The 25747-nt window shown below is 34.6% G+C and overlaps 1 protein-coding gene across 4 annotated transcripts in view; it reads left to right on the top strand.

Annotated features, from left to right (window-relative positions):
• APLP2 (amyloid beta precursor like protein 2) overlaps positions 1 to 25747 on the top strand; it is a 101419-nt gene that overhangs the window by 40392 nt on the left and 35280 nt on the right. For all 4 annotated transcript variants that reach the window (XM_074303796.1, XM_074303798.1, XM_074303797.1 and 1 more), the window contains exons 2-3: positions 23147 to 23320; positions 24784 to 24913. In XM_074303796.1, the coding sequence (XP_074159897.1) occupies positions 23147 to 23320; positions 24784 to 24913 (304 nt within the window). The remainder of the gene's footprint in view (positions 1 to 23146; positions 23321 to 24783; positions 24914 to 25747) is intronic.

Genomic DNA, 25747 nt, shown 5'->3' with positions numbered 1-25747 from the left:
GGAAAGAAGAATCAAAACCAAAGGGAAAAACCATGAGAAAAAAAAATAAAAAGGTGAAAATAGTATGCTTTAATCTGACTCCTCCATAGTTCTTTCTCTGGGTGTGTAGGGCATTTTCCATCTTTAGTCTTCACTTTCCATCTTGAGCCTTTGGGAAAAATAGTGAATTCTAATACTTTGTGTTTATCTAAAACTAGATTGCTATATTAGCATATTATACAACTAATCTGCCCCACATATGTGGCTTCTTTATTTGTTAAGCAATACCAAATCATTGTGAATGATTTCTGCTTAATTTTATATATTGTTTGAGGTCTGATACTGGTATTCTCTTCTTTCCTACCTTATTTTTTTCATTATTTCCTTTGAGATTCTTTTTCCTCCTTATGATTTTCATTATTTTTCTAATTCTATCCTTTGCTAGTTTTGTATGGCACTGAATAAATTAATTTGATAATAGTAATTTTTATTACATTAGCTCAAAATGCACATAAACAATTACTATTTATTAATTTATTTTGAAACCTTAATTTCACAAAAAGTAACAATTTTTTAAATAGAAAAAAATTTAAGCAAAATGAATCAATAGATTGAAAAAGAAGACATATATAGTAATCCTTGTTAACAGACTCACCAGTTCAGAAAACAGAGGCACTCTGAAAAGAAATATGAGATAGAGATGTTTTTAGTTACCTCCTCTTTAGAAAGTCAAGCTTGTCATTTTGCAAGTTATTAAGTCATTGAGTTGGTTGTGTTTTTTTTTCCCTCGAGGCCATTGGGGTTAACTGACAGCTAGGGAGCGTTAAGTGTCTGAGACCACATTTGAACTCAGATCCTTCTGACTTCAGGGCTGGGACTCAATCCACTGCGTCACCTAGCTGCCCCGAGTTGGATTGTGTTTTTGAATGGCTGGTAAAACTATAGTTCCTAAACTAACTCTTTCTTGCTTGTGACCTAATAAAACAAACATTGCCACAAAATTAATAGGAAATCTTTTCTTTGTTTGATAACAACAATCAAGGTTCTAGTAAGTAATCATTAGAATTAGTAGTATTCTTACTAAATTTCAAAATATATAATAATTTTAAAATAAATATTCCAAGAAATTAGTATAGAGTTTTCTTGTAGTTTGACAAGAGTTGTAACATACTATTTGGAAAATTGTTTTTAAAGCATAAATGTTATATGTAAACAAAATTTGTTATAGTTTATAAAGGAACATAATTTTGCATTTGTGCTACATATTTCTTTTCTGCTGTTTGCATTTATTTAGTAGTATGGTGGCTTGAACTAATCAATGTCTGACACAGCAGACAGTAAATCTACAGCAGGGAACAGTTGAGCAGCTCATCTCTAGTTTTATTGCTTTATTTTTTGAAATTGCTGATAATTATGTTCTTGGGCAGAGGTCCAAGACAGGAAAAATTACTGCCTGCAAGTAGATCTGGTGTGAGCTGATAATATTCCCTTGTATTTGTATTTGGCTTTTTATGTTACATAAATCAGAGTAAAAGTTTCTACATACTTTGACCTTAGCAGGTTTAACTTTTTTACTATGGAATAACAAATAACAAAAAATGAGCATTTGACACCAAGAATTTGGCATTTGTATTAATGCTTCCTCTATTTTGGGGTGGGGAAAGTAGTAAACATCTTTTTTTCTTTGCCTCTCAAAAAAGTTAAAAATAAAAAGAGTTGTTGGTGTTTTTTTTTTTGTTTTTTTTTTTTTTTGTTTTTGTAAAATTGGGTATTTGAAAATTGCAATTTGTAGCCTTGAATACAGAAGTTTCAAGTATACTGTTTGAAACTTGACTTTATAAAAATAAAATGCATAATTTGATCACTTTTTACAGTTTAAAAAACCTAGTTAATTCTTGTTTTCCATTGTACATGTTATTTCCTTTAGTTTTAGACTTTTCAGCATGCTTGGATAACATAGTTCTAGACTAGCAGTTCTAGTGGAAATAAACTATTACATTTGAGAAAAGTTCATTTTTAGTTATTTTAAAATGGATAATTTGCTTTAGGTTTGCCATGGCACCCTGATCCAAAGGAAGGCAGCCATGGGATGCCTATAAGTATATTTTATAAGGAAAATTTAGCTTCAGACTGGAATTTCTGACACAGGGCATGGCAAGGTGTGAGACTGCTCAACACCTCTACAGAGGGTGGGTTTCAGGAGTTTGACACAACTTGGATTTCAGACTGGACAACTTTCCCAGAGAATGGGAACACGGAGCTAAACTGATCTCCCTGATTGCCTCCCAGATCCATTCTTTAGTTTCACTCTGACAGAAACACCATTCAAGAAGATCTCACCACTTGGACGAAGGAATTCTTGAAGCCATGTTTCCCATTATATTCTAAATTAGCTTGTACATATGGGGAGAGAGAGATCATCTTATAGTGTTAACTTCACAGAATTTGAGAGTAGGAAGGGAATCTTTATTTAATTCAGTCTATAAGGAAAGAAATATTAATTAAGACATCTCACAATTTTAGGTTTTCAATATATTCCAAGACTTCCAAGCAGGGAAAATTTGCCACTTTTGAGTGTAGCTTATTTCACTCTTTGGCAGCTCTTATTGTAAGGCAGTTTTTTTTTTTTTTTTTTGTTTTGTTTTGTTTTGTTTTTTTTTCTCCTGACAGCATGCAAAAAATTGCTTCCTTGAAACTTTTACTCTTTGTGCTTGATTCTAACTTGTGGGTTTCAGCCAGAAAAGTCTAGTCCCCTTTCACTTTAAATTCCTTCAGATAATAGAAGGTAGATGTCTGTGTCTTTGCCCTTCTCTTTCCTTCTCTCCCCCCTCCAAAAAAAAAAAAAAAAAAAAAAAGTCATCCTTGTCGTTTTAAGCATGACCTTGTGTCTTCAATTCAGTCTACCTTCATTTGACATGGACTTAAGTACCTTTATAGCATGCTGGTTGCCCTTTTCTGAACGTATCCGGGATTGTGAAGTCTTTCTTGAACCCTAAAGACTGAGAACAATACTCCATTCATTGTCTGAGGGCAAAGTAGATAGATAATGTGATTTTTCACCTCCTGAAAGTAAAATTCCCTCTTCCCCCCATACAGTTCAAGATCAAATTATAGTCCATTGGAGTAATAGTTACTTTCTGGCTTCAGGATTTCAGAAACCCTATCTCTCTTGCCCTTTCCCCATCTCTGCTTCAGATCCCTTTTGTATGTTTTGGTTTCTCTCAGTATAATGTATAGTCTCCTTGAGGCCAGGGAATGTGTTTTAACCTTACATATTTGTATCCCCATAGTGCCTGAAACTGAGTTAGAACTTAATAACTGCTTGTTTCTTTCTTTATTTTCTAAAACTTAACTCCCAGATAATTTTAAACTGCTGTCTATCTATGCTTCTTCCTCATTTTATACTTGAGGGTTTTTTTTGGTTTCGTTTTTTTTGGTATCCAAGTGAAAGATTTTTCCATTTATACCAATTAATCTAAACCTTTCAAGATCTTTTTGGATCCCAAGTGCTCCATTCACTTTATTATCCCTTCCTGCTTTGGACTTATCTCAGTCTCCTCTGAATCCATAATTAAATCATACAAGAAACAAGTGAACAAAATACAATAACCAGAAACTGCATCCATTACATGCTCTTCTCTCCCTCTTCTCCCCTCTCCAAAAGGAAATGAGCTTAATCTGGCATTCTTAATAAACCTACATTGACTATTTGCAATCCCCATTTCACTTCCCTAGATATTTGTATGCCTTTTCTTTAATGATTTGTTGTAGAGTTTTTCATTCCATCCAGTTCGCTTAGCTCGTAGTTTTCAGATTTAAAATTTTAAATTGGGGCATCTCTGGAATAAATCTCTTATTTTTCATGGTCTTAAAAATATTAACAATATTTTAAGAATTAAACCTGTTCTTTCATAGCAGCATGTAGTTCCTGTAGTTCATCTGGGTCAGGTGACTTGAATTCATCCAGTTCTTTATAAACCTATTTATTTTGAGCATTGAATCCTTGTTATCTTTCTTGTTTTATCACTTCTGAACTTCTATTATAGTTTTAAGTCTATTGTCTGGTCTTGCTTTCATCTTCTGCATATTTCCTTTAAAAATCAAAATTGATGAGAGCCCCTCTGAATCTGTTAATCTCTTAGACAAAAACCATTTTTTTCTGCTCATTGGAACTGTGTAGTACAGAAATGGTGAGGGGGTCACCATTTAATAAAAAAAAAAAAGCTGGAGAGATCTCTAGAAGCAATGTTTATTGTAGCTTTTTGGGAGAATCGGCATCCCACCCTGAAGCAGGCAATCAAAGGGAGGAAGCGCCTTCTGGGGCAGGGTTAACACTTTTAAATCCCTAAGGAAAATATCCCCTCCCACCGTTGACCCTCATCCTCATTGGCTGAAGATCTTACATTCTAAACTCAGAGATCTACCCAAGAGATTCAACTTGACCAATACGTACATAGTTGCCCATATTTAACTGAAATAGGGAGGAAAAGATGTCATGGGAGGATAGCAGGAAGGGGGACTGAAGTATTATATACCCTTTACTCAATTCTCAAAGTCCTTCAGGCTTACTCAAACTCTGTAGTAGGTGAAGCCTTACTTAATTTTCACAACTGTCTTAAAAGATCTCACCTAATCTAGTTCAGAACTAGAGGTTTGTGTGTGTGTTTTATTTTGAGTTTTTCTTGTCTCCTGGGCTAGCTTTTCTTGAAGCATATTAGTTCACCTCAAATTTTTTTTTTTTTTCCTAGTGAACTCTTTGATATCTGTTTTCCTAAAATCTAGAATTCATGTCGGGTTAAGTCAAAAAATTTCTTTAGTTCACTTAAACAAACCTTTTTGTGTGCCTTCAGTGTGGACTGCCAAAATTGTTGCCTAAAACATGAGCAGGTTGCTCAGCTCTCTCAAACATACTCCAGCAAACTCTGAAGTTCTCATTAGTCCAAATAATGATGAAAAACAAAATATGTGATATCTTCCATCCCAAAATTGCAGTCAGCCAGAAACTTAGAAACAATAGAAAATGGATCACTTCCAGCAAAAGTGAATGCCATTGTGGCAGGATATAACACATTTGTAATCTATTTCACAGACTACATGCCCTCATGAAGCAGAAACAGAGGGCTCTGAGGCAAACTCCATTATGCAAACATTGAAAGTCTAGGGGACCAGCAGAACATAGGTACTGTGTGCCAGCTATCCAGAGGGGAAAATTGAGGGAGTTGATCTTACATAGTTCTCCCTCACTTAAATCCAGTTTACTTACATATTATGGCAGCACTTCCCTGATGTCATGATTCTCTTTGAGAATGAAGACCAACTAAGAATCTATCCATACTCAGCTCTCTCAAACATACTCCAGCAAACTCTGAAGTTCTCATTAGTCCAAATAATGATGAAAAACAAAATATGTGATATCCTCCATCCCAAAATTGCAGTCAGCCAGAAACTTAGAAACAATAGAAAATGGATCACTGCCAGCAAAAGTGAATGCCATTGTGGCAGGATAACACATTTGTAATCTATTTCACAGACTACATGCCCTCATGAAGCAGAAACAGAGGGCTCTGAGGCAAACTCCATTATGCAAACATTGAAAGTCTAGGGGACCAGCAGAACATAGGTACTGTGTGCCAGCTATCCAGAGGGGAAAATTGAGGGAGTTGATCTTACATAGTTCTCCCTCACTTAAATCCAGTTTACTTGCATATTATGGCAGCACTTCCCTGATGTCATGATTCTCTTTGAGAATGAAGACCAAGTAAGAATCTATCCATACTCTCAAAACTCTGAGGTGTGCCTAACTGAAATTCTAAGGTCCAGACTTATAAATGACAGTAATTTATCCTATAAAGATTAGTATAATACTACAGGGAATAACTAGAATTTGACTGGAATAGAGGACTTTGTAATGTGTCTAGTGAAAAGGGTTTAGAGGGAGAGGGAAAAAGCATTTATTGAGTATTTATTATGTCCCAGATATTCCCATTAAGCAGTTTATGAATATTCTCACTTAATCTTCACGACAACCTTAGGTAGTAGGTACTATTATTGTCCCCATTTTATATTTGAGGAAACAGTTCAAATGATTCATCTATGGTCACAGAGGGTAGATTTGACTTTAGATCTGACTCCAGGCTTAATATTTTTATTCACTCTATTATCTTTTTCTGCTATAGAGGAATTAATTACAAAAGATGTGATTTTAGAGAATTCTGAAAATAACATTGATCAGAACCAAGAGGACCTTTATACAAGGTTTACTGACAATAGTATTGTAAATAAAAAACTTTGAAAGTCTTAAGCACTTTCTGCAGATTGAGATTGAAAAAAAAAAACATGGAAATTTATATTGCTTGACTATATAACAGTTTTGTTTTTCCTGCTTTCTTAATATGTGGAATAAGTGAGAGAGAAAAATTTGACCTGAAAACAAAATTAAAATGCGATTTAAAAAAAAAACAGACTTTTCTACCCACATCAGAGAAATGATCAACTATAGTTTATAATGAAACATATGTATCTCTTGATTGAGGTGTTGGACACACAAGATACAAAAAAAAGTTGTTTATTTTAACACAACCATTTGTATGTGTTCGTAACTTGTTACAAAGAACATTTTCTTACCTTTCTTCATGGTTAATTTGTTGCCAGTGTGGGGGAGGGTAGAGGAAAAAGCATTAGTAATAATGACCAAAATAAAAGGCCATTTAGACATTTTAAAAAATGAACATTAGAGAATAGAAGGAAATTGAGAAGGAAATCTAGACAATCAAGATAGTTTAAAAAGTAACACATGGAATTTATTGTACATTTAAAAAGCATTTTATGATATTGACAATTTTCTTACAAAATGCCTCTTTTGTTCTGCTATATGTATGTATGAATGTTTAACTTCAGAATAAAAGTAAGTTTTTTTATTTTTGCAATTTGTCAGGATTCTTTTTATTAATTTTTAATTTTATTTTCCAAATACATGTAAAAAAAGTTTTCAACATTTATTTTTGTAAGACTTTTGTGTTCCCAGATTTTCTCCCTCCTTCCTTTACAAGATAGCAGGCAGTATGATGTATTAAATATGTATAATTCTTTTAAACAGTTAAGAAAAATCAGACTAAAAGGGGGGGGGGAAAGAGAAGGGGAAAAAAAAACTATAAACAAAAAAAGGGTGAAAATACTAAACTTAGATCCACATTCAGTCTCCATAGTTCTCTCTTTGGATGTGGATGGCATTTTCCATCAAGTGTTTTTGAACTGCCTTGAATCAATCACTTCATTGTTGTTAAGAGCCTAGGCCATCATAGTTGATCATCACATAATCTTGCTGTTTCTTTGTATAGTGTTGTTTTGGTAATGCTTGCTTCACTTAGCATAAGGTCATGTAAGTCTTTCTAAACAGTTTATTTTTTATAGAAAAATAATTGCGCATAACACACACACATACACACATATATAATTGTTTTTATATTACAAAAATACTCTAAAGTGCTATCTAGGAGAAAGGATAAAAATTATTTGACATAAAGTTAGGCTATCATTGATCTGATCTATGTATGTATTATATATATTTACATTTTATATATATATATAAAAATTATATATATATATATATATATATATATATATATATATATATATATATATATAACAATTTTAAAAACCTCTCTTTAAGTAACTACTAAGCATTGAGCATACAAAAACAAAGACTTGCCACTGCTCTCATGAAATTGGGCATAGAAATTCATAGACAAATAAGAAAATGCTAAGCAATTTGAGGCTGGAAAAAGCAGGGAAGTCTTTTAGGGAATCTGAGCCTTGAAAGATTTGTGACAAGTTAAATATTGTCATCAGGTTGGCCATGGCTTCAACAGCTTGAATATTTTCAAATAAGTTACAGGGTTTTGGTACCTTCATCTTGGGTTTAAAAGTCTGTACAATAATAAAATTATGTATTCTTAAAAGTGTTAAAGGACTTCAATTATGGAGTAATTTGGAGTTTGAATTATTATATTGATCGGCCATAAAAGCTAGTTTGGGGAAATCCATCTATATAGATACTTCCAGCATTAAAAAAAGGGTGACTTAAGGATAATTAAGTCTATTTTTATATTATAAAAAATTAAGTCTATTTTTATATTATAAAAATACTCTAAAGTGCTATCTAGGAGAAAGGATAAAATTTATTTGCCATAAACTTAGGCTAACACTGGTCTGATCTAAAACATTAGGGAATAGAATGTCATAGAGGGCAGAATTTTTTTAGACTTTCTTCTAATAACTTGCTCTTGAAAGAATCCTCCTTTTAGACCAGACATTAAAAGGCAATATTCTTGAATGTTGGTTCTTGGATTCTTCCCAGTGTGATGCAGATGGACAAATTACCAAGTTCCTATAAAAAGCTTTGGCGACAGTCCTTACCATTTTCATTTTTGGAAATGATACTTCATTTATACTTAAATATTTAATGCTCTATTAAAAGCAGAGGTTAATTGTGTAAATTTTAGACTCATAAAAGTAGTTGCAGCTGTTAAGATTTTAGTGGCTGAGTCATTCAATCAGCCATTTACAATTTGAGGTTATTTCCAGACCAAATTTGGAAATATTTGTAATTAGAATTAGGTTAAAATGTAAGAAGGAATCGAATATTTTCAAGTTGATATGATGCAAATCTATCAGTTTTAGGAATATGATCTTTTGGCTAGTGTTTTAATGCAGGAAGCTATTTTTTATATTAAGAATACTGACTCTCTTTAGTGGGTCGAAATGTTTCAAGCTTGTCTTTTAGGCACTAAATTTTAATCTTCACTTATTCCACAATCGAGGTTTTGAGGAATTTAGGCCTTGTTTAAGGGTAGTCAGCATTTGAAACTATCCAAGAATGATATATGTCTTACTAGTTCTTATATCAGAAGTAATAGTCTTCAACTGCATAATGGGAAGTATGATTTTGTAGTATATTGCATATAGAATTTTATTTATTTATTGGCTGAGGCAATTGGAGTTGCTCCTTGCTCCAGGATCACACAGCTTGGAAATGTGTCTGAGGCTGATTTGAACTTGGGTCCTCCTGACTTCAGGGAGACCCCTGCTCTATCCACCTCACCACCTACCTGCTCTCTGCATATAGAATTTTAATGTAATTAGATTAACATCATGAAGATAAATATAAGATTTTTCAGGTCTCTGAGATTATGATAGTAAATTTATTAACTTTACCCACAGTGTATATTTGATTTTTTTTTTAGCCATAGCATTTCTTAGACTTTGACCACAAAGCACTTTGGGATTTGAATCCTATTAAGGGAAAGTAATAAATGCATGTTTGGGAGATCTGGGGATATGGAATTCTTTGTCCACAGGACACAGGAAGAAAATTAGAGAAAATTAAACCTATTCATGTTATAAAATTGATGTATGTAACATTTTTTTTTCCCTGAGGCATTTGGGGGTTAAATGACAAAAGTCATAGGTAACAAGTATGATCACAAGCCTCTACTGATTAGTGTGACTGCCAAGAGTGACTTAGTATGTCTCCTCCCAATATCTTTGCTCATATTTTCTAAGAGAAATAGTAATAACTTATTCACTAACGTAGAAATGATTCCATTTCAAATTTAACAAAATTATGTAGGCTGACTTGACTGAATAATTTAATATTTTTATATATAATATTATATAACATTTTTATAGTGTATATTTGGTGCAGTAGTTTCATTCTGTGAATGCTAAATTTGATTTGACTGAACTATTAAAATAGCCTCTTCAATTGGCTTTCATGCTTCCAGTTTCTTTCTTCAGTCTGTCCCCTACAAAGCTACAAAAAACTCTTCACAGACCAGATTTGACCATGCTACATGAACACATTTTCAACCACTTCAAAGAAGACTGATGTTTATTTTATGTCACTCCTATCACATGCTTTACTGACTTCAGTGATTTTATTCTCTTCTCACATCCCTCAATTATGTGAAGTTCCATTCCCATCTTCTTCCTTTTTACATATGGAAGTATATTCCTTTTACATTGTTATCTGTCCTTCCCTTCTTAAAACCCTTAGGAAAGAACCAGTCCAACTCCACATCTTCTGTTCCTCTGAAAACATTTATGTCCTGAAAAGATCTTTGTATTTTCTCTTCCTTTTAAAATGTTAACACTGCATCAGACAGCTCATATCAATTGTCAAATAAATTTACCTTTCCTAAATGTTTGTGGACTTTTGTGTTTATATTGAAAAGTTCTTGCTCATAAATTGGAGAATGATGAAACAAATTATGCTACATGAATAATGGTGTATTTTACTATATTGTAAAAAAAAAAAAAGATCTACATTAACTGATGCAAGCAGAGGCAAAAAAAAAATACACAGTGATCACACTAAATGGTGGAAAGATAAGTTGTTACACAGAAATCAGCAAAATTTAAAAGGTTATATATGTCTAGAATAAGGAGATATAATTGGACATCCCCAAGCCACTCCATGGAGTGGCAGATTCATAGCTTTAATAAATTGTACACATTGGCCTTTTCCCCTCCAATGCATTGTGATTAGTTTTGTACTCTTTTTTTTTTTTTTTTCTTTTGCTTCCTCTCTTCTTCCTGTTCCCTTTTCCATTCTTTCCCCTCTTTCTTGTCTCCTCAATAAACAAACACTTGTTGGGGGGGGAATGATTGGGAAAGATATGGGGAGAAATATATGGAAAAACTACAGTGATGCAAAAAAAAATTAAAAATTCATTTAAAAAAAAGATTCTACTAAGTTTTAATGTTTTCCTCAGAAAATTTTGAAGTTCTTTCTCAAGAAAGAGAAAAATGATGAGAAAAATGATAGAGAAAAAAGATGAGAAAACGCTCATCTCTTTCCACTTAATGATTATTTTTTTAAGCTTTTTAAAATTAAAGCTCTTAATTTTCAAAACATATGCATAGATAATTTTCAACATTCACCCTTGCAAACCCTTGTGTTTTTCTCTTCCTTCCTGTTAGGATTCTTATAAGGTACTTGCATACTTAGTTCACACCTTTAAAGGAGTTGGCTTATTGATTCACACACTAGACTTCATACCTTTAGAGAACATATAATAGGACTAGCCCACTCTCTGAGAGAAGATTCAGAGCTAGGATTCAGTGGGGAGATTCACAAGTCCAGGAGATTCACAGGTTTAAAGGAAAAGCCTGCTCCTGGACTTCCAGGAGATTCAGAACTAGGATTGACTTCCTGAAGATTCACGAGGCAGAAGCCCACAATCCCACACTTTTGGAGGCGGAATCTGATTCATTCCCATTTCCACATTTGTGCTGGTTGGAGATACTCAGACAAGAGCTCTCAGGAATCAAGGAGAGAGATAGGCCTCTAAGAAAGCTAACCTGGTCCCAAAAAATATTCAGGATTTTGAAGAACACAATAAAGGATTGGGACTTTAACTCCTGGCTGCATTTGGTGATTATTGGAACTGAACGGAAAGGAAGGCTGCCTCCAGAAGCTCCCCAAGAAAACTGCTCCCAGAGAACGATCACAATTTAGAGAAACAGGACATTACAACTTCCCCCCCAAGCCCTCCCCTAGATGGCAAGTAATCCAATATATATTAAACATGTACAAATCTTCTATACATGTTTCCACAGTTGTGATTATTTTTACATTGTGGGCTATCCTTCAAATCATTCTAAGTTTGTATGTTTTGCTTGTGCAATATTGTATTCTAACATCTCTTTTTAACAAAACTGCCAAGTTTTGTATGATCATGATTTCATAGTTCCTTGGTAATTGAATTGATTCTTTCTGATGCTTGCATTATTTTTTTCTTTGAGCTCTGGATTTTGGCTCTGATACTTCTAAGACTTTTTTTTGGAATTCCTTTCACAAGGTGGTTGTTTGATGGATTCTTTCTATTTTTATTTTACTTTTTTAATTCTTAGAGAGTGTCTATTTCCATTTATGATTTTTGAAAAACAATGTCCAAGCATCTCTTCTCCCTCCTTGTCATGTTTTCAAGGAGTCTGATGATTCTTAAATTCTTTCTTCATTTAATCATTTTCCCATTAGCCTTAAAATTGGGTATTTTGTGCTCCAAATCTTAATTTTGCATGATATTGTTTTTTTTTTTGGCCATATTATGCAGTCATTGATTTCTGTTTTGTTTAATTTTCAGGATTCTGTTTTTTGGATGAGGTTAACTGGTTTCTGTTTTAAATTATTTCTTCTAGTTTTCATTTTAAAATAGGTTTTTTTATTTCTTCCAGGTATTATTGTAATGCTTGTAGAAAATCCATTTTTCTCCTTTTGAGTCCGTGGAGTTGTTTCCTCCTAATTTGGATAAATCTTTGACACATCTTTAGATTTGCAACAACTTTGGATATAGACTGGTGTTCTTTGGTTTTATTCAGTTGTCTAGCTTTAGTTCCTGAATTCCTTAGGGCTTTGTGCTAAGGCCAGATATTTGTAACGTGCTGTTGTCTCCAGAAGCTGCCGATCGCTCTCTGGGGGGAGATCTGCTGTGTCAACTCAAATCTCTCGGACAGATTCTTCTTCCTGTAGAGAACTGTTGTCTCCAGACAGTTGCCCTTAACTCTCGTCCAGAGAAGTGATTTCCCTTCCTGCAGAAAGCTGCCTCAAGTCTGGTCTAGAGCAGAGACTCCCTTTTTCCTCCAGAGCTGCCCTCTTTATCCTCCCAGAGAATGGGCATGGGATAATGCAAGGGCTTCTGGGAAGAGTTACTTCAACCAATGAACTTGCTCCTCCTAAGCATGCAAGCTCTTCCCCAGGAATTCACAAGTCAAACTCCCAGGAAAGGCCGGAACTAGAAAATTGTTAAGTACTGATTTAGCACTTAGTAAAAACCTAATATCTCATTATCTCATTAGCACTTAGTAAGAACCTAACAGATATTGTCTCATGCTTCACTTTTGGGTGGGTTATTTGCTTGGTTTCTTTATAGATCATCTGGATTCACTAGGTTTCCATGAGTGTTCAAGATTTTCAGAGTCTTTTGTGGCATCTTAGAATGCTTGATACCTTTGATCCTTAGACCGGGACTTCTGCTCTTGGTGGCTTCCAAATTATTCACTTTAATGCCTTTTAATCTCCCTGGGTTTTAATCATGTTGGCCTTTTGCCCTTGCTGCCTCCACACCCAGAGCCTTGCAGGTTAAAAATGTATCCAATCCATTTTGAAAAACAGTATCCATGCATTGCTTTCGTGGAAGTTGCAGTTTTGTTTTCCAGTGTTTGTGCTGGTCTTTCTGTTAGCACTCTTTTCTAGTGCCAATAGAATTTTTCCTGACACTTTGTGCAGCTCTCAGATTGGAAGAAGTCACTTTAGTTTTTCATTGGGATTCTGGATCATTATTTGGTATTGCTTTAATTTCAGATTTTCCATGGAAGCAATATGTGGTAGCTGGGTACCATCATTTCTTTCTTCTCCCAACCACTTCCTAGGGAGTCCTATTCCATGTAACAAATTTTTAAAAGAAAAAGGGAAAAAAAGTAATTCAGCAAAACTTGAACCTGACCACATATGTAGTGTTCCATTTGTAAAACCCCCACTTTCCACTGAGAAGAGAAGGGGTGCTTTCTTCTACCTTATGCAGTATCAAACCTTAGTTGTTAAATTATACTGCAAATCTTACCTCAATCTTTTTTTAAGGTTCACCTCAGCTGCTTACCTTTTCCAAGCTGCTTTCCGCCTGAGTCTCTTCCCTTTTTTAGTGGTTTCTCCTTTACATTATCTTATAATCATTTATCATTGTACATATTATTCTAAACTTATTGTCTCATCTCTGAAATTCTTAGGTATTCCTCAGTCTTTGCAATTGTACCAGTACTAACATTTGTACTACCATTTGACTAAATACTTTTTCTCTGAGGTCAATAATGGTTTCCTAAATCTTTTGTCATTTTTCTTTTCTTTTTGACTCTGTCAGATAACTCCTTGAAAAGGAGGAGAAAGAAGTATGCAACTACTTTTTTTCTTTCAGTTACATTATTTTCTTGGTTTTCCACCTTTCTGTTTTTCTCTTTTCTGCTGGATCATCAACCCTTTCCTAGCCACTAAATAGGGTTCTGATCTCTTCTCCCTTTTTGGCTTCCTTGGTGATCTGATCAGTTCTCATGTGTTCATGAAGGCAGGAAGCAAGGAAGTAGATAGAGCACTGGGCCTGAAATCAGGAAGAGTGGAGTTCAAACCTAGCCCCTGTATACTCAGCCCTAATCTCTCTCCTCATTCTAGTTTCATACATCACCAGCTGCCTGCTAGACATTTTTACCTGCATGTTGGGTTGTAAGTCTGCAAAACAAGAGTGCCAAATCTTGTTAAGCCTATCTCCACAATATTTACCCTACTCACATTACTCTACCTTTGTCAGATCCTTAACTGCCACTGATGAAGTGCAAAATTGAAAGTGATGCCCTAATAGCAACGGGATCCCCTTGGCAGTGACAGGCTTTGTGAAAGAATCCACAAACCCTAATAAATATAAGCACAAGGTTTGTGGCAAAGGATGGCAAAAGAAGCCAGCTTGCTAGGAAGACAGATTTCTTAGTGGGCAAGGAATATAGCAAAGGTGGGTTACACTGAGAAGAAACTATCTTCAGCAGTGGGCAAGATACTGTTAGGATTTGATAGATAGGTTTGACCAACCTTTGGTTATATTGAGTACACCTTGGGCTGGGGAGTGGGGAGCAGTTTGAATCACACAAAAGAGGACTATTGACTATGAGATCTCCAATTGAATGAGATCACTTAACTAGGAGTTTGAACCTCTTAATGTTGACTATGCCCCAGGCCTAGATTTCCAATTGAATGAGATTACTTATCTGGTGTTTACCTTATGGATGGAAGGGTGTTCCCCTCCCTTGATCTTGAGACTCCAAATCACCCTTCTCTCACAGATTAAAGTGGATACAGTTTCAGGGCCCCCCCAAAGGTTAAAGGGGACACAATTTACATCACTACCACTACTACTAGTTGGTAAAATTATATTTTACTTTTAACATTTGTAGAGAACTTCAGTTATGTTATCTTTATCCTTATGATTAATTATCCTGGGAATGTAAGTACTTTTCTTAACCCCATTTTACATATGAGAAATCTGAAATGAAAGAGAGGTTGAATGAAGTATTGCACAGTGATTAACAGTTTGAGAAAATGGGTCCTTCCTGATCTGGGAGTGTCTGCTGTCTCTAGAGATCTAACTACTTTTTACTTAGTGTCTCTGTGTAGGACAATGAACTCAAATGAAAATCAGAGATTTCTCATAGTAAGAAAAGCAAAAAGGAATTTATTATGTTCTCTCCAGAAGGGGCAACTCCCAACAGATAAGGCAACTTCCAACAGATAAGGCCTCAGTAGAGGAGTGCAAAGCACAACTGCAAAACACAAGATTATATTGACCAGAAGCCCTCCACCTCACCCCCCTCTTGAGTTTTTCTCCCATTGTAAGTCATGGCTTACATTCTAAGTAGAAAGCTATCCCAGAAACAAAAGAATAAATTGCCTTTAAAAGAAGTACTTAAATGCTAATTAAGAGGTGGTGGGAAAGTTGAAGGGAATGTTCATCCAAGGCAATGGAGCATCAGCTGCTTTTCAGCTATAGTTCAACTTGTTATTACAAAGTCTCAAGTCACAATTAGGACATAAGTCCAAAGCCATATCGTTAGAAGACACCTTCACTCAGTTAATCCCTTGAAGGATATGAAGTGAAATCTTTCAAGACAGGTGTGAAAATTAAGTAAGGCTTCATCTACTTTAGAGTTTGAGTAGTCCTGAAAGACTTTGAAGATTGAGTCAAGGGCATACTTAAGTTCCCTTTCTGCTATTCTCCCATGACATCATTTTCTCCATATTTCAGTCAAATATGGGCAACTATGTACTTATGGTCAAGTTGAATTTCTAGGGTAAATCTCACGTTTAGAATCTAAGATCCTCAGCCAAGGAGGATGAGAGTCAATGGTGGGAGGGGGGTATTTGCATTAGGGATTAAAAGTGTTAACCTTGACTCATAAGGTGTTTCCTCCCTTCAATAACCTGCTCAATGCTCCATTCAAGGCCTTTCTCAGGAGAATGTATAATAAACTTTGCTTTGCTTCTAGAGATCTCTCCAGCTTTTTATTAAATGGATCATTTCTGAACCACACACCCTCTTCCTAGATTTCTCCCCTTTTAGCCCGTTCTTTCTTCATAATTGCCTAATTGAATATCCTGAAACTGATCTGACCATGTCACCTCTCCATTAAAAAACCTCCATAGTTGAAGTACTTTAGGATAAATAACAAACTCTTTGGTCCAGAATTTAAAACTTTTCAAAGTTTGGTCCTTTCTTAGTTTTCCAGTATTTACTTCATGTTTCTTTCCTCCTTAACTTCTTTTCCTTTTTCCATTTCTTGATTGTTTTCTTCATGCCGGGAAAGCTCTCCCTCTTCAATTCCACCTGTAGTCTTCCCTAATTTCCTTGTTAAGTTTCGATTGAAACCCCCCAACTCCAGGAAGCTTTTCTCTCCCTCTCTTTATTCCATTGCCTTTCCTTTGTTAATTATTTCCTATTCAATCTGTTTAGTTTGCTTTGTATTTGTTTTCCCCATTAGGTTGTAAAGCTGGATGAGGACTGGTGTTGTCCTTGTCTCTTTTTGTATCCCTAGCATAGCCTCACGTAGTAGGTGTTTAATACATTTTTATTAATTCTACAAAAGCTTTTTATCTCCTTTCCCCATGCTTCTGTACCTCTCCACTTGGAATGCATTTCATTTTCACTCAAAATCCTTAGCTTCCTTCAAAGCATGTGATTCCCCCCTACTTAAGGGTGAGGCAGAGGCCTTTTTCTGTCATTCCAGTTGTTCCTTCAGAGTTGAAACTTCGTGTTCATAAAATCACCATAGAATATAATATTTTGGGTGTGGGTGTGGGTTGGACTGTTTCTAGCACAGTGTCTGGGATTTATTTTTGTATTGGATTCAGTCAAGGTGTGAGAAATTCAGACCTGAATTTTTTTTTCTCCTAATTAAAGTTCTAAATTTTCAGAAGCTGCATGTTATTGTGTAGCTATGCCTTTTTATAAAATGAGATTTCAACTTTGAGACCAAATTATTAATTAAAAAATGGAAGTACTGGACCAGGAAAGCATTTGAATAATGTTTGGTTTTGGACTTTTTTTGGGGGGGGGGAGTTAAGACTCTTAAAAATGCTGCAATCTGCATGGATCACAGGAATACAAGATTAAGTGCCAAAAGAACTAACATTAATTTATTTCTTGGAGGTTTCCAGGTTCATAGGCCATCAAAAATGCTCACTTAACACAGAATTAGCATTTGTAACCTTTTAGATTAGATAACAGATTGATAACAGATGTCTTTGTCATTCCATATCAAGAAAATAGGACAGATTTAGTATTTATTTAGTAAGAGGCATAAGTTGGAAAAAAATGGAAAGATAGCCTTATTGGTTTAGCCTTAGCAAGAAGTGAAAATTTGATGTGTTGATTCCTAGATGTGTGTGGTCCACTGAGACTTTTTGTGTTTCAAATAACTCTTTGAGAGTCTCTCATGACCACAATGATTAATCTCTCTGAACTTAAAAGTGAATCACTGTAGCATATTAGCTGTCTGGAATCATTCCAGATTCTTTTTTTATTTTTTTATGCGTGGTAGTAACTGATATGTTGTTTGTCTGCTTCTTCCTGCTTTCTAACCTCTGGTATTTTAGAATCTCTTTAGGGGAGATAATAATTGACCATCTTGGCACAAATATCAAATGCACTTACCATTGGTGTATTGACCTTGGTGGTTGACCTATAAACTGAATGCTCATACACTTTAAATTCTTGTGGTCTTTTGGTCACCAATGATAAAGAGTAAGTAATATGTGAAATACAATCTTTTGACCCGATTTATAGCTGCTTCTGTTAAATTTGGCCACTTTTAAGAGTCATGACTCTGAGATACAAGTTAACTGAGGTGAATCTTCTATTCTGCTTTCACAATTAAGTTCATTTCTGGTTTGTGTCTTTAAAGGAGTAAATGTTTAAAACAAAAGAAAGGTAGCAATGGAAGCTTGTTTTTTTATTTCAGGTTTTTGATAAAATTTACAAGAACCCAGGTAAGAAAATTAAAGCTATCTTTTAGGTTTTATTAAAGTTTAGCTGTTGTAGCTTGTAGCTCATAGAGTCAGAATATTTAAAAAAAAAAAACCAAAAACCAAAAAAAATCTAATTTTTTTCTTTTGATTTCTTTATTAATTCACATGTTTGTTAAAACTTTGTAGATTTTTTTTTTTTCATATTTCTCTATGTAGGTTATACGAATAGAAAGCAATGAGTTGAAAAGCTCTTTGAATCTTAAGCTAAAAATAGGGAAATTTCAAGTGCATACTCTTTACTGCTTTTCAGAAATGTTTTCTTCTTTTCATCTCTGTTCTCATTCTCTTAGTTTCTGCTGAATCCTTTCTAACCACATTTAGATAAATCCATGTTTTTCTTGGTGTGCATACTTTTCTACTGGTACAGTGCCTCTTGGTGACTTCATAATTTTTTAAGTGTACTTTTTTACGTTTGAAATTGAGTACTGAGCTCTTAAAGTTCAGATGTGATCATTTCACTGACATTTGAGACTAGGTAGATGAATGTTGATACATCATTAGTGTGTGGGACAAGGAACAATGATTCAAATAAATGCAGGAGATTCTCAAGGTAGAAGCAGAAAGGAGTTTTATTAAGATCTCTCGAGAAAGGGCTTCTCCCTCCCAACAAGTAGTCAGACAAGAAGAGGCAAGTTATAGTAAACAATGACTATATAGAATCTGGAGTAATACTCCCTATAGGTTGAACCTTTGCTCTAATTAATCAGGCCAAATGACCTCATATTCTAAATCACAAACTGGGAAAAACTTCTAACCCAATCACATCTTTAGGATTATTAATTACCTCATATGGGAATTTTAATGCCAAGGTAGCACTAACTTAGTCTCACAAAGAAAAGGGCTATATGTCCCTTTATTTGTAAACCACATATGATCTCTGGAGAAAGAAACTTGGGCCTGGGGCACAGCTGACCTCCACTCAATTTTCAGAATTTGTGAGATAGCTTTCACTGTTCACTTCATTCACTAGATAGTTGCCATTGCTATTTATTGTTCTTCCACTTTGATCTAGGATCACTCTTGGGAAAGTCAGATCTAACACTAAGCTTTGTGCAAGGTCATTTTCATCTCAACTTCTATCTATTGAGGTGATATTGTTTAAAGTTCTTTTCCTAAATTCCCATGTTTCGGAAAAGAAAGTTAGCTTAGCCTGCCATGTTTCTCCACTTCTGTGGAATAGTTTAATCTCTTTTGACCCCTTTATAGGTCTTGCACTACTTAAAATTGCTTTGGTTTCATTTTTCATATTGAACAATATATATTTAACTCTGGCTGAAACTTCTTTAATAGCATAGTGCCTCTTTATCTTTTTTCTAATTTTGTACTCATTATGACCTTTTGTCTCTAAACAGTTTGATCTGACTCCTCATAGACAGCTCATTTTGAAGTGATTGCTGCTTTGAGAATAAGTATTTTGTGATATTATTGGTACTTACAACTTCAGTATCTTCATGCTTAAATTGTAAAGATTTGAGGTTTCTTAGTAATAGGCAAGCATTTCTTATTCCTAAACTAAATTTTCCTTTTCTACATTCATCATCAAATTAAAATAATAAAATAAACTATTATTGAGGAATGAGATACCGTAACAGCATTTGGGGGTTCACAGGCCAGTGTCCTAGGTTTTTCGAAAGAATTCGAAGTCCTCATCTCTAAGTTAAGGCTGACAAAAAGAGGATTTATTGACACTGAGAGTTCTCTTAGCAGGCTAAGATCCTGATTCGGAAAGTAGCAGGGAATTGAGGAACAGAGTTTAAAATTTTGTCTTCTGTAGCTGGGGGCTAGGGATCGATTTCTGGATGAATTAAAGGATGAAGGGTGGTGGCCTGAAGAGTAATCTCCAGGTGAATTAAGGATGGTGATTATTTTAGGAGTTTCCTAGGCTAGAAATTAAAGAGTGATCTCCAGGTGAATTAGGGGTATGTGTCGGGGGGTGGTGGGGGTGGGGTGGGGGTGGGGGGGGTGGTCCAAAACCAGAAGATTCAGGGTTTTCTGACCCAGAACCCCCACAAAGATCAGGGGACCAAAGAGTCCTATTACATCACTATATTAGTATAAACCTATTGACTTATTTCAGAGGATCCTGTCATCCTTTATAGAGTTTTTCTAATATTTCTTCCTTTATCACAAATTTGGTTATGGTGGTCTGATTCAATGATAGTGGTTTTATTTAAGCTCAACTGAAGTTGTCCTGTGAAATGTGTTGCTTTATTGAAATCTGTAAAATTCTTTGCCTTTCTTCAAGGTGAATCTTCAGGACTAATTATAAACCATATAAACAGGAAAGTATCCTATCACCTAGTAGTCAATTTTGTGGCAACAGTAAGCCTTAATATAATTTAGTTAAACTGTTCCCTTAATGGACAATCTTTTGTTAGGTCTATACTTTGAGTCTTTGAATCTTAATGGTAACTCTTGATCAGATCTCTTGCTTTGCTTGATTAGAATTCAAGGAACTCTCTTATTGAAGTGGAGTATTAGTATGGAACTTTGAAATTTTGTTTTTTAAAATATATTTTTGTAAATTTAAAAAAACCAACCCTGCTCAGATTTTGTGTTGTGTCTCTTCTTTGTTCTTCCAGTTAATTATTACTTGTAACAAATAATTTTTTTATGGAAGGAAAAAAAAATTAGCAAAATCAACCAACACAAAATTTATCAAGATTTTTCCTTAAAAATACTTAAGAGGCTAGATAAAGAAGGTGGATTCAGATTAGAGGGATATTTTATTTAGATTTGCATATGTAGATCATTTTTTAGCATTCCATTAATTTGGATCTAGTTTATTCTTTCAGTGTTCATTGTCGTCTTATTTGAAGTGAATCATCAGAGTCTATGTTTAGATGAATATGTAATGTGGGAGAAACTGAGCAAGATAGAGATTAGAGAGTATTTAATAATTTGTTAAATGGAGAGTTATAGTGGGATCAAATGGATCCTTATTCTGGTCCCAGGGTTGAATGAGACTATTGTCTCCAAGAATCCAGCCCACAACACAATGTGAGTTTTCAAGGACATACATACTTGTGGCTCAGATGCAGGGGGTAAACTGAGGCAGGGGTGGAGTCAGGGTGCTGAGAGTGGGAACTGGACTCTGACAGGGTAGGGTGAGTCACAGGAGATGAGATGACATAATTGGGGGAGGCATCCTGATATTCTAAAACATAAGATCTTTTATCCTTATCAAGTATTCTGATAAAGAGGGAGGAGGGGAGATTTTGCAGGACGGAGAAACAGGGAAACTGAGTCAGGACTGGGTCAGGATAATTATGGAAACCTGAGAACTGTGGCATAACAAATAGGAGTTTAGATTTCTGAAGTAGCTTTACTTTGCATGTCTTTATATCTCAGAAGCCTAATCTTGTCAGTTGTTTTATATATTTTCACAATGAAAGCATAAGTTGTTTCAGATTATGACATTCTTGATATGAAGGTTGCAAAAGTATTATTCTCCTTTAAAACTATAATTCTTTCCTGTGGATAGTGGCAAGTTTTTAATGTGTTCAACTTTTGTGACTTGTTTCTGAGATGCCTATTACTCCTGAAAATTGTTTCGTTAATTCATGGATATGAACTAATTTTAATTTCATTCAATACAAAAATAGGAAGACAAATATGTGACAAAAGGAAAAATACTAACTATGTATTTTAAAATTGGATATAAATACCCTTATCTTATCAAAGAGATCATTTGTAGCAGTGGTCTCTTTCCTTATTATAGAATAAGTTATAGCCTTTTTGCTTCTCAGATTTCAGACCAAATTTATTTTTCCTGACCATACAGAAGTTTTCTGTATGTGTTTTGTAAGAAAGTGCAGAAACAAAAATTGTATAAGATCCTGTCCAGTTTGACCTAACAATTTTTTTCTTGCTTTGAAAAAAGAATTAAATTTGGAATAAATTTGGACTATTGTTGACATAAAGTTTATAGCCTTCGTTATTTTGCTATTACTAACAATGTAAAGGGGTCAGAGTTGATTAGTTGCACTAGTTTACAAGAATCTTATTAAAATATCCACACTGTTTTCTTAGCTTTTTGTTCTGTCCACCTGTTAAGGTATTGCTATTTAAGAAAATATTTTCAGAATATTATGTTTATTTTTACATGAAACTTCTTGATAGTAAAGTGAATTTATAACAACTTGGATTTTAAGAGTTCTTTTTAAGTAGATTGTTTATAGGCTTCAAATGATCAAATTACTTTTGCAGACATTTTTATGTTATCCCTTGCTTCTTTCCTCCAAAGAAAGGATTTTGGGTTAAATGTTTCTGAAAAATTCACCTTGAAGCTTACAAACTACAAAGATTAGTCTGATTTTGGGTCAGTATGAAGGTTATATTAGCGGAATTCAATGTTGAATTGATGTAACTAGGTTTGATTTGCTTTACCTATAGATAATGCAACAGATTGTAATCCCTTTGTAGATATTCCTTCCACTGATCAGAACATTTCTTTTTTGGTAGGTAGGGGTTTTTTTTTGGGGGGGGGTTGTTTTTTTGATGAGGCAAGTGGAGTTAAGTGACTTGCCCAGAGTCATACAGCTAGGAAGGCTTTTTTGGTAGATTGTGCCCAACATAGCAGAGGCCTCTTCTCTAGATTGTTCAGTTTCAATCATAGTTTGATTCATTGATCATTGGGCAAAGACCTTATTTAGAGAGCCAGTAGAGAGTTTTTAAAATGGTGTATTTCTATTTCACTCTGCTCCTTTTTCTGCCATTAAATCATTATCATTGTGAAAACTGAAGAGATCCCACAGTGATTCAGTACTGTTTTTTCCTTTTTATGGGTTGCCATAGCCAAATTATTTATCCTTTGTTGCCAATCATAATGATGAAAAAATTCTTTCCTTAGCTAAGTTTACTGTTTGGCAGCATATTGCTGTTGCTAGAGTCATATCTGAAGCCTTTCCAACATGGTAAAACCTGCCAGAGCTATACTCTGGTGTTATAGTCTTCCAGAATCACGGGTCACCTTTGTGACACTAAGTGGTAGACATATTCAAAAAAGATGAAAATAAAAGTAAATTCAACTATTTTTCTTTACAGGCACTTGCAGCAAATGCAGGAACAGGATTTGCTGTAGCTGAGCCTCAGATTGCAATGTTTTGTGGAAAGTTGAACATGCACGTCAACATTCAAACTGGGAAATGGGAACCAGACCCATCAGGAACGAAGACCTGTTTTGGAACAAGAGAGGAAGTTCTTCAGTATTGTCAGGAGGTAAGATGTTAGAATTTTTTGTTCATTTATTTTCTTTACTACAATTTGGGTTGCATAGACATAGGTTTTAAGTAGCTCATTACTGCTCACTTAAATCTCACTATAGCTCTTTATTAATGGGCTCATTATTAAGATTTAATGGGAATTTTAGCTATGTACTTTAAAAATTTGATTTAAGGAGTGGTACTTTTGTAGTTTATCCCATGGTGAAGGTGGATAGGAACTCACTTTAGCTATTAGACTAATTTTCACTCCAAATGTTTTATAGTCTAAAGATGGCATGGTTTCCAGAAAGTCCACATTTTTGTGTGGAGTAACAAATAGTGGTGGTTAAAGACTTCCAATTTATTGTCTCAATGCCTAAAGTTGAGGGCAAAAGTAGCATCTAAGCCAAAAAATCTCATTTGTTGGCCTAGAAAATGATTCAAGGTGTGTGTGTTTTCATTGTACCTACCTTAGAAATGTTAATGGAACAATTTTATCTAATGAAACAATCATCTAAATCAGGGGTTCTCAAACTATGGCCTGCAGGCTAGATGCCCTCTGGCAAATGGGCTGAGGGCCGGAGACAGAGTGTGAGTTTTTGTTTTTACTATAGTCTGGCCCTCCAATAGTCTGAGAGACAGTGAACTGGCCCCCTATTTAAAAAGTTTGAGGACCACTGATCTAAATTCTACCATAAAGGCAAATAATTTGAGAGATGCTAATTTATATATGTGTATGCAACCCTGGGTGGTATAATATCTTACAAGGATTAACTTGTGGAGAAATATGAAATAAGGAGCTATACTAGTATGACCTAAATTTAAAGTTCTTTCAATTTAGGATATTACAGTTCCTCATATTTAAAAAAAATGTAATAGAATAAAAATTTAAGATTTTTTTGGATTATGTTTGGAAATGTGTGTGGGGAGTAGGAGGAGTGTGATTCTTTTTGGTGTTTTTTCACCTAATGCCAGATGTCTTTACAGAGGTTATTTGTCTTTGTGCCTGCCTAATGCAATTGAATGTTGTCTAGTGTTGCTTTGCCAAAAAGTAGTCCTTAGTTATTAATAAACTCTCTCCCAAATTAGTATCTTACTGCTCCTTTTTCAATACATATTTCAAGTACCACTTTCTATACTAACTTTTTCTTCATCTTTGAAATTGTGATTGCCATCTCCCCAATTATCTTGTATTTTTTATCTTCATACTTGTTCCACATATGCTTAACTTATGCAACTGTTGTTTATCCCATTGGGTATAAATTTTCCATGTAGAGCAGAGATTACTACATTCTTAGTTTTTGTATCTACATTACCTTCTACATGAGTAGGGATTTGTGGTACAAAACTTTAGAGCATATTGAAAAAAGGTAGAAAGGTTCTATTTCTATAGCAACTTGATCTAGATTTGCATGTTCTGAATATCAATCTTCAAGGATAGTTTGTTTGATGGTTTCTCTTCCTCCTGTCTCTTGATAGATGTATCCAGAACTTGAGATCACTAATGTGATGGAAGCAAACAAACACGTTGTTATTGACAACTGGTGCAAGAAAGGCAAGAAGCAGTGCAAGCCTCGGTCTCATATTGTTATTCCCTACAAATGTATAGGTGAGCATTTTTTGGAAGGGGGGGAGTGTTTGTCCTATTCTTTGAGTTTATCTTTTCTTGGCCCAAAGGGGAATGGGAGCAGTAGGGGAAAGGAGAGGTACAGCCTTTGTTGCTTGGCAGATCTTGGTGTCTGACTTCCTTTGCCCAGAGTAATTGTAAGTTTCCCTTTCCAGTTAAAACAAATATATTTTTCCTTTTTTGTGGAACTAATTAGCCATGTTGTCCTTAAAACAATCTGATTGTGCCTCAGACTTGTGACTGATCTCTTGAAGTGTCATGTATATAGATTTTCTTCTTTGGTCAGATCAACATTCTGATATGTGTTTTATGTATAGAAAAAAGAGATATATCTGCCTTAGAGGGCAGAAGTCACTAAAAAGTATTGTCTGCCCTATGTAAAATACTGTAGCTTTAAGATTTGTCAAGGTACTTGTGACTTTTTGAAATGGTTAAGTTTTTTTTTTTTTTTTTTAACCAAGCTTGTTTATAGAAGAATAGCATTATTGCTTCAATTGCTCAGTTGTATACCATTTTCTACTTTACCATGTTTATAATTTGTTTTGGAAGTTAACAATATTGAGGAGTAGTGAAAATCATTTTTCCATAACAGGAAAACAGAGATTCAACAAATATAAGTAGCATTTTGTTTTATTTAATGCTTATTGAATGGGGAAGGAAAGGGAAAACGTTTGTAAGTGTTTTGATAATTAGTTGAAATGCATCATTTTTATGGTTAACATTCATTTAAAGGCTTTAGGTTGTTTGCTCTCTGGATATACTCCCATCATACCCGTGATCAAAGAAGATATAGATCTAAGTTTTCATTAATTCCCA

The sequence above is a fragment of the Sminthopsis crassicaudata genome, chromosome 3 (genome assembly GCF_048593235.1).
Source record: "Sminthopsis crassicaudata isolate SCR6 chromosome 3, ASM4859323v1, whole genome shotgun sequence".
NCBI classification, from domain to species: domain Eukaryota; kingdom Metazoa; phylum Chordata; class Mammalia; order Dasyuromorphia; family Dasyuridae; genus Sminthopsis; species Sminthopsis crassicaudata.
This window is presented reverse-complemented; position numbering and strand designations above follow the sequence as displayed.